This window comes from Micropterus dolomieu, linkage group LG17 (genome assembly GCF_021292245.1).
Source record: "Micropterus dolomieu isolate WLL.071019.BEF.003 ecotype Adirondacks linkage group LG17, ASM2129224v1, whole genome shotgun sequence".
NCBI lineage: Eukaryota > Metazoa > Chordata > Actinopteri > Centrarchiformes > Centrarchidae > Micropterus > Micropterus dolomieu.
Window position 1 is genome coordinate 21,733,362 of NC_060166.1, and position 10,334 is coordinate 21,743,695.

Consider the following 10,334-nt stretch of genomic DNA (forward strand, 5'->3'; position numbering starts at 1 on the left):
GTGCAGTGACAGTCAATCAGGTTCTTTGCACCGTAAGAGGAGCAATAAACCAGAGAAAGGGGAAAGAAGAGGAGAATTGGTGCAGTGCACTCTCCACTTAATTCACTTTAGAGTCTCCTACATGTTTCATTACTGAGATTGCACTGCAAAGGGCAAGCTGTCTGGAGGCAGTGTAAATGATAAAATACACACGCACACACACACTCAGGGATGCAGAGACAGACAGAGCCATGAATGATTTCTGTTCATCATGGCCATGACACATGACCTGACAGAATCTGCTGGCTACTGTATCTTACCAGGAGGCAAACGTGTCAGAGAAGGGTTTAACCAGCTTCTCCTATCAAAGAACCACCACCAGTCAGTGAATTACTGATTTGGTCAATACTCTGGGTTTGCGGTGGCTTTAGAGGCAGTTTATTACCTCAACACTAAACTACAACTACTACATTTTTCTTTATTCAAATTAGACTGATATTTTTAAATACTCATAATTGTGTGCATTTCAAAGACAAATTTGGATAATTTAAGCTAAATCCCACTTCAAAAAGCACTTTTACTGTCAGCTTCTAATGACACCTTCTAAAATGTAAATGATTAGTTGCTGTCATATAGGCTTTATGCTAAGTAGACAGGCGGTAGTTTTCCAGAACATGAGCCTCACATACTTCCACAGACATATGACTAAGATTTCATATCGTCTGCTGCCATGGCTGTCTTGCGTGAACATAATAAGGATTACCAAAACCAACTCTGCAAAGTTTATCAGTGATGAATGAGCAGGAAGGAATATTTACTTCCTATATCCTACTGTTGCTGATCATTGATAAACTGTCCTAAAAACTGACCACATTTATACCACAACAGGGTTCCCACTCTTTTCAAGAGATCATTTTCCAGGAAATTTCAGTGACAATCTAGCTGATGTGGCAGACAGGGCTCATGTTATACACTAATATATCTTATCTATGAAAATCATTTATTACATGCGTAGAAATTATGACAAATTGATCTTGCCTTGTTTTAAAGCTATGTTTTATATTGTTTATATATATTTATAGTTCTTTTGGAAAGCCCTTTGAGCCCATTAACGATAAAATATTCTTTATGTGGTTCATCAACGGTGATAAATTATCCAAAAGTCCCGCGAGGTGCAACTCGGCACAACACCGGTGAAGCTGGAGCTACGTCTCTTCAGCAAGTGTTCCACTTCCGCCGCTGCACAGATTCGTATTACATGCGCACTGACGACCCAGGGTTAGGTTTTCAATTTTGGATTTATTCACGCACTTCAAAAACATTTATTGAAAGTTTTATTCTTTTTACATGTTTATTTACAGTATTAAACTTTGAAATGTATTTTACAATAGGCTGTATATTATTATATTAGAAAACTGGTAGTTCTATGTAAAATCAGATGTTGAGCACCCCCATATCGCCAAAATGGCATGATCCTTGTTTCGCTGCGAAGCTTCGACTGTGAGATTGAAAGTCGAATCAGGTTCTGCCCATTGAAGCATCGAATCTTCGACTATTTGGGGTCAGCCCTACTGTGGTCCTTGCTATTTCAGACATGTTGCTCTCTGTACGTCCATCGGAACACTGTCACAACAAACACACCTAAATTTCACTCCAGACTTGGTGTAATAATATGTAAGTGTAAAACTGTCAAAACACTTGCAAATATTAAATGTTATTTGATGTTCTAAAGAACGTGTTATAATAGAAAATTAAACCAAGCTGTGGTATAAATCAGTTTATGACACCATTATGTTAGCCCCTTTACTAACGAAGCTAATCCCAACTCGCTGTTAGCTACGGCTAAAAAGTTTCATGTAATGTTACTGTCCATTTTATCTTAAAGTAGCATTGCGTTTAAAGAGATAATGCTAGCAAAGTAAACAGAGGTGCTGTTAGCCATACCAGTATATAGCCGGGGTTTGATGCACAAACAGCTGGGCTCCCATTCATTGTTTTGACCCTGGCTTCCGCTTCATTCTTATCCAACTTTCTCAACAATACCAAACACATCTGAAACCACTGATCCTAGCTAATGTTGAAACACGAACATTAAATCATTAACCAATTTAACATTATTCAACTGTTTAAAATAAGTTGAGATGAAAATGTTAATCTATTTAAAATTCTAAATTAATTAAAAAAAAAAAAAAACTACTACAGTTACCAACCAGCGATGACTGACATTTACCTTTGGAGGTCAATGTAACTAAAACTATTCAGAGCTTCGTCACTTGAATTAATGTCATCCAGCCTGTGACACCATGTGAAGTGATATGGGGGTCTGTTCTTGGCACTGCTGCAACATACCTGAGCAACTGCAACATAATATAAAATTAATTTCCAGCATACGCGTAGGAGCCATTATACATGGGACATGTCCCCCCCACATTTCAAATTCTGTTCTGTCCCCCTCACATTTCTCCGAGGCGGTTTACTATGAGTGACTAGTCAATCAATCACACACTCCGCATCAGACATAGGCTAAATAAACGGTTGAAACGCGGACAAAAATCTATAGGCCTATAGAAAACATACGACAGAAGGCAAATGTGGTGCTGAAAAGTTAAGGGAGAAAAAAAAGTTTTCTGCAGGCAGGTGCAGCAAAGTGCGTCGATATTAGGCTACAGACTTTTCTTTTGTGCTGCTGTTACTTATACCCTACTTGAAGACAGCACTGGGGAGGCCAGCAGCAAGGGTGGGTCGTATCTTGTTACTAGTAGCCTAACGCAAATTTGCTAAATAAATAATATAGAATAAGTCAATGGCACCTTTTCACGTTCCTTTTTAAAACTGTAGCCTACTTTTACTCTTTACTTGGTATTTTCTTTGGGCCATCCAGGGCCCCCATTGTCATCCAGGCTGTGCGCAGTTACGCAGATCAGCCCTGGTCTCTGGCACTTCTCACAGCACAGAGTTGGACAGATGCAAACATTTAGAGAATCAGGCAAATATCTTTTCAGTTTAAAGCTTTATTGTTCTACTAATACAACAGAAATGCAGTGAGCGCACACCATGGCACTGGTGGCCTGTTGGAAATCAGCCTGCGTTGCTCTTTAACACCGGCAAGTAAATACTTTTACTTTCCATTAACGGCGTGTTAAAAGCGTATTTTGGCTCTGCAGAGCAAATGTAGACTTCACACTTTAACATCTAAGTCTGATGATCACTGGATTGACTCTGATATATTAACAGTAGGCCTATCCTGTTGTTGAAAAGAGTATCACTTTCTTTTGTTCTTTGACATTGGTTACTATTTGTTTTATAGCGATGTCTGACGGTGAGTCCATAAAATACAAAACTAATCTTGGCTTTGACTACCAGATGTTATTTATTCACCAAACAATAATTTTGAGATGCACAGAGAGAGAGAGAGAAAATATGGTGGATAAAACAGTCCTGTTGGCCTTTACGCATGACGCACAGCTTCCTCTGAATGTAGGTTTACCTGCTTCAACAACGAGCTGCTCCCGTGTTAGTGTCAATGATTCTTTGCATTGTTAAGATTATATAGATGCTTTAGGAATAATCAGATTGTATGGGCTGCCTGTGTTATTTCAAAACAAGTGGTTTAGTATAGGCTACATGTCCATAATAATAGAGACAAGCAAAAATAGTGGCTAGGCAGCAAGTTGATATTTTAAAGTGATCTTATCAACACATTCATGGAGATATAAAAAGGAAAATAATTTTAAACAGAAAAAGCTAAATTACAGATAATCAACAAGCAAAGCAAATTGCATTCCCTAGAAATGACCTGTTGCACAGTAGATGAAATATATTATTAAATATATAGTAGATAGAGTAATTTTAACTTTTCTTGAGTAAAGATTTTGAGTACTCTACCTGCCACTGTGCAGCGGCACCAGTAATAGCTCTGACATGGTGAACATGAGACAGGCAACAATAGGGCAATAGATGAGGGCAATAGCAAAACAAAGTCAAAGCCCGCAGAGTCCAAAGCACCAGTTTATGTTAAGATTAATGATGATATGGATTATTTATTTATTTATTGTATTCAAGGACTGAGCTGAGTTGATTTCTTTACTTTAGGAGAGTTAAAGAGGTGTTTCTGGTTTTAATATTTTAAAGGCTCATCTAGTTATGTACTGTACTTTTCTCAAGAATACAGGAATAAAGGTCTCTTAAAGACCCAGAGGCTCTGACAAATGCTTTGTCTGCAGAGTGGGCTGACCAGGGACAAACTCCTGGACCATTTGTTTGTCCCTATCTGTGACTATCCTTGGCCTTAAAAACCTGTTACGTGTCCATAAACAGTTTAAAAGTAGCCAAAATTGGCACATAGAGATGAGCATCCTACAGTATTGGAAGAGGAAGAGGACAGAGGTCACAGGAGGAAGAGCAGAAATAACTGAGGAGGACAAGCTTGTAAGTTGTATGGATAGCTACTAGCCATTGCAAATTCTACCCCCCCGGTTCAAAGTCGCTACTACACCCGATTTCTAGGACAACACAAGATTTTCCAGGACATTTAACTTTTCTCTTATTTTCAATTTGTTTTACATGAATGGAAAACCGTTTTTCCTGGTTTCCCAGGACGCATGGGAACCCTGAAAAAGCTTCCTTTATCAGGGAGTGGAACAGTGTAAGAAGCCTGCAGCAGGGTCCAGCTGCTCTGTCACTTTTCAAATAACTTGAAAACTAGCAAAACACCTGATAACCTGATTGTTAAATAAAAATACTAAAACCAGAATTGACATCTTCAAATGTCTTGTTTTGTGCGACTAACGCAGATATTCAGTTTATTATCACATAAGACAAAGGAAAGATGCAAATCCTCACAAATGAGAAGCTGTAACTCGAGAATGTTTGGCATTTTTGCTCAAAAAACTTAATTAAATGAGTAACTTATTATCAGAATAATTACCAATTAACTTTGTGTTGATCAACTAATTGATTAACCAGCAAATCCTTTCAGTTATATTGACAAGACATGATGCTTAACCACAATAAAATTGTATTTTATGTGGTGCAAACTGTAAGAAGCAAAACTCAACAAAACCAAAACTCCAAAAATGGCCTTGCGTTTGTATTAAGAGATGGTCTGAGCAGGAAGAAATGTAAGTCTATTTTTTGTGTTGAAAAAAAATCACCAAAATATCACTCCACTGCCTAATCAACATTAACACAGATTCAGCTGCACCTCAGCAGAGGTGAGTTCATTTGGAGCCAGGAGATTACCAAACAGGTAATTGGCGGCTCATTTCAGCATTCAGTAGAAAAACACACAGAGAGTTGTTATCTATTACATTACAAAAAGCAGAGACGGTGGATAAAAGCCACGGGCTTTGCATAGGCAGGAAAATAGGTCCCTGAGATACAAAGGACAACATATTTTATTACACCGACATCCAGTATTAATCCGTTTCTTCAAGCTTTGAATGTGTGTGATTCCATCACTAATCATCAAATAGACACAACTCTCCTTTGACGCTGGTATCTTGTCTTTTCTATAATGCAGCAGCATTTATCAGCAGAGGCTCAGTCTATTGTCTATCAACTTTCCGGTGCTGTGACCACATCTATTCTGCACATGATCCTTTCCTGTGTCACAACAACAGCTCTGACTTTCACTGGTGGCCTGTAAAACAATCTGACAAAGCAGCCAAATGGATCAGGGTCAGTTTCGCAGCTGGCACAGATCCTATGTGCATGTACGTATGTTGGCACACACCAACCAGTGAGGGTGTAAATGTATGGACTCAGGTGTGTGTTTGTCTTCTTGCATGTATGCGTATGCTGTGAGTGACACAGCTCCAAGCTGTAACTCGAGGTTAATCAGCAAACAAAGAACCAGGGAGGCGAGGAGAGATAACAGTCGGCGGATGGATCCTCTTACCATGATGAGGCCGGTGGTGATTGGGTCGTTGCAGCCGTGGCACAGCTCCCCGAATTTGGCCCAGTAGTCCTTCTTGCAGAAGAGCCGTCCATCTTTTTCATAATACCAGTGGGACAGCGACGCACTGCACTCACAACACCTGACAGAAGTAGAGACGGAAAGTGATACATGAGCAGTTGAGCAATTAATTAACATTACTTCTATTCATTACTTCTTTAGTTCAACAGTGAACATCAGGGACATAAACAAATCCAGACATGCCACCTGAAACAAGAGAGAACGTCAGAAATACGCATATGATGCATGATACGACACAATCCTCACGTCATATTGTAACTTTGATTAGGTTTCTAACTGATTATTATATTCTGATTAGTCCATTAGTCATTGATTCTTCTGAATGTCAAAAACAGTAACCTATCATAAGGTCCCACAGCCCAATGTTATCTAAATTACACAACTACCAGTACAAAACCCAAAGACAAACACAATAATCTAAACAATCTCCACATCTTCACATTTGAAAAGCTGGAACCAGAAAACATTTAGCATTTTTGCTTGATAATTTGTCTTTCAATAAAGACAACTGATTAATCCAGAATTAGTTCAGCACCATTTGTAACATATTTCTACATTTAAGTTGGCAAATTAATCAGCAGGTCAGACCCCCAGAAACAGGAAAGTGCACACCAAATTAAGTTGCTGACAGAACATTATGTTGTTCTCCTCTCTGTGAAACGTACTTTAACCCTCCTAATGACACCCTGCAGGGCCCTAAATTATAGTTTTCATGGTGATAGTAAGTCCCTTTGTGGATCTATCACTCACCACCCCAACAGACCACTGAGATCACACCAAAACACATAACTACTGTATGACTGGGCCTTAGAAAAACATAGTAATGACTAAAGGGTAGAAAACAGAGACAAAACATTGTCATTGCATTGCAGTCAACTACAACAACATCTGCATAAACACTTATTCACCACATGGATACAAAACATATAAACATGTCATCAACCAACATCAATCAGAATCAAACTTTAAAGCCGAACTTAATGTAACAGTAATTTTAGCTAAGAAATCATGGTGTTTGGTTTCACTTTGATTTGACTTGACATGGTGAAACGCAGCATTATAAGCTGCTGAGTTTGTTACCTGTTGCTGTGAGATTCGACAGTCTGGTTATTTTCCTTTATCGCAACTGAACCCATGAAACAGAGACAGCAAGCTCAGCCTTGCTAGCCAACCTCCTTTCATTAATGTGGCACAAACACAGGACTGCAGAAGCTGCCAACGACTCAGCAGGAGCTGAAATATCATTCAAACAAGTACGTTAACGCTTGTGGGTATAAGCGCGAGCAAGCTAGGCTATCTATCTATCTTCTACTTTCCGAATGAGGAATAGTTAGCATAACTTGTTAGTCAAGGCTGGGAATACAAACTTAACAGCACGATGAGTCCTATCACATGTTGATTGTTGTAAAGGGCCAGGCGTCTTAAATCGTTAACCATACTACATCAACACGTCTTCTATCAACGGTAGCAGCCACCACCACAGCTGACAGCGCGTCTCCTAACAACAACGGCTCTCAGTTGTTGCCATGGGAAACGCCTTCTCAGGCCCGATAGTTTCCACAAATGTATTCGAAAAATGATTTTATTCACTTTTAAAACAATGTAAACCATATCCACAGTATCAGTAACGGTTCCTTACACAAGAAGTGTGTTTTCTCCTTTTTCAAATTTTTCAATTCAACTTTAAAAGTAGGGTGGTGATGGCGCAGTGGATAAGACGTATGCCTAAGGTGAGAGACCTGGGTTCAATTCCCCACTGTAACACAGTCACCATTGTGTCCCTGAGCAAGACGCTTAACCCCTAGTGACATATATATCAATTTTAAATCGCTCTAGATAAAAGCTTCAGCAAAATGAATTGATGTAAAAAAAAAAAAAAAAAAAAAAAGAAGAAGGAAGAAATGAAAACATGTCTCCAGGAGCAGCATGATGTGTTTTGCTTCTCTGGAAATTAACTTGTGTTGTTGACTCTGTGAATTTCCAGACTGTATTTATCAATACCACATTGTGCTGACTTGGCTGATCACCCAGGTCAATCTACTTTTTGTACAGACAGTCTGATAGGCTACTGAGCACCATCAGACATTGTCATCTGTAAAGCTCTGCCTGGTCTGTCCATCTGTCACCATGAGTTCAATAGCAAGCTGCTCTAAAAGTCCAGAGTGACGTCAGCCTGATAGACATCAGATGCTGACAGTGATGGGCGGATGATGAAGAGTCGGAGACAGACAGAGAGTGATAACATGGTGACAAAGAGCTTGTGTAAACACACTTTTAGTTCACCTATAATGCAAATAACAAAACACGGACTGCTGCATATGCTGGTTTGAAATTCAAAACAAGGATAAACAGGTGAGTAAAGGTTATTTCCTGGTAAGTGGTGAGAAGACTGATTTCAGAGGAATGAGGGTGTTAACAATCTGATGTTACTCATCTGTCCACACCAGGTGGCACCTTACTGATCAGCCTAGTGATGAGAAAATGTGACTAGCTGTGTATTTTTATTGTAACTTGTTTGTTAACATTATATTTTCACGTATTTGTTGATGTGGGCAAGTAGGCAGATTTCCTCTGCATTGGGCCATAAATCAAAATGTGTGCTAATCCCTTTGCTCATGGTAAAAGCATTTCTGTACATGTGAATTAGTGCCCTTTGCATCTGCGTGCTTGCAGGCTTGTATGTGCTTGTTTGTAATCTGTATAAATCTCTGTGTCTAACGGCCATGACTAAGTGAGTGTCTGCACTCCTTCCCAGTGGAGCTTCCCTCCCATCAGCCAGCCGTCTGGCCTCGTCCCTGCTCAGGGTGGCTTAAAACCAGTTCTCTTTGCTCTGAAAATATTAAAAAGTGAGCACGGTTTCAAGGGCTGGCACAGAATTATTCACTTTGTTCCTTGTCTCATCCCAATTTACATATGATTCAAATTAATTCATTTTAGTGAAAGTGTGTTGAGTCCTTAGTGTTTGGCCATGATGTGACAATTATAAATGCACTGCTGGCTGCATTTTCTGGCAAAAACCTACTATGCTGTCTTGAGGGTTTGTCTTCCTGAAGAAACCAAAGATATCAGGTTAGCATCTTCGTCAATATACGAAATCTATTTTATTTTAATTCATTTTATACAAACACCAAGTATTTAATTGTTTACTTTTCAAGCAAAATGACCAACATTTTCTGGTTTGAGCTTTGACGCTAAATTAATATTTTTGGGTTTCAGTCTGCTGGTCGGACAAAACAAGACATTTAAAGTTGTCGCCATGGGCTTATGGGAATTGTGAGCACATTTTTCACTATTTTCTGACATTGAATGGACTAAACAATTGATCAATTAACTTCCAAGGGGAAAGAGACTATAGCACACTCACGATTGGCAGCATTTAACTGTGCAAACATACTAAAGTTTCGACAGTATTGTGTCTTCATCAGTCAAAAGTCTATTTTTCCCACTGAAGTTTGCTGTCCTGCTAAGAAGCTTGAAAATGTGTGGATAACCCAATTTTGATTTTGGTCAATTAATCAAGGAAATAATGAAATAATTGTTAGTTGCAGCTTCACAGACACCACTCTAGTAGAATTGTTCTGCGAGGGCTTAAATCTGACCCTAATCTGTGCAGTTATCTGCCTCCCCTTCCTTTCCTCCTGCTCTTTATCACACAAAGACAAGAAGACACTTTGCTGTTAAACATGTTTGTGGCTGCTTGGTAAAGTAACAACTAATAAACAACTCAATATATTTAGCAGAAGCAGCAACTCTCTACGTCTTTGCCCAAGGTCTTGCACCTACTGTAAGCCTGTACGTACACACAACTACACATGCACATAACCCTGCAGCACATGCAGACACACATTCAATTTATTTATTAGACAGACACACCCTCTCTCCAGCATCTTGCATGCAGTGCTCTACTGCAGCTCAGCAGATTGTGGCAGAGCTGCTTTGGTATGCAGCGTGTTTGGGTGCGCGGGGGGAGGACGAGACTTTGGAAGTGGGTCAAGGCTTTCAGAAGATGTTCGCAGCACCGAGTCAGGAACTACTCAGCTGTCTTAGCTCTCTGCCATTCAATAACTGCCTTTCACTACACACATACACACACACACACACACGCACACACACACATCCTGCAAACCCCTGCTGGAGCAAAGTCATACCTGGAGAGGATACACATAGGTGTAATCTTAATGCTCTGAGGTTCAATTCCTTCCTAGTACAACCTCTTGGTTCTGGGAGTGGCAGCAGAGTATTTAAGATATGAGTGAATACATTAGTGACTCCCAGATGGAATTTGCTGCCTTCAGGACAAAAATCTTATCTCAGTGGTGCAAGACAGGCAAGCGTCTTAATGTGGGTTTTTGTGCTCACATTTGGGCGTTTTTGTGTG

The 10,334-nt window shown here is 39.6% G+C and overlaps 1 protein-coding gene across 1 annotated transcript in view; it reads right to left on the reverse strand.

Annotated features, from left to right (window-relative positions):
• The window catches only part of limk1a (LIM domain kinase 1a), a 32,284-nt gene extending 24,825 nt beyond the window's left edge, over nt 1-7,459 (reverse strand). The window contains exons 1-3 of the mRNA XM_046073369.1: nt 7,324-7,459; nt 7,037-7,189; nt 5,879-6,017 (exon numbers count right to left, since the gene is read on the reverse strand). Of these exons, the coding sequence (XP_045929325.1) occupies nt 5,879-6,017; nt 7,037-7,092 (195 nt within the window). The 5' untranslated portion in view covers nt 7,093-7,189; nt 7,324-7,459. The remainder of the gene's footprint in view (nt 1-5,878; nt 6,018-7,036; nt 7,190-7,323) is intronic.
• Between the last annotated feature and the right edge of the window lie 2,875 nt (nt 7,460-10,334).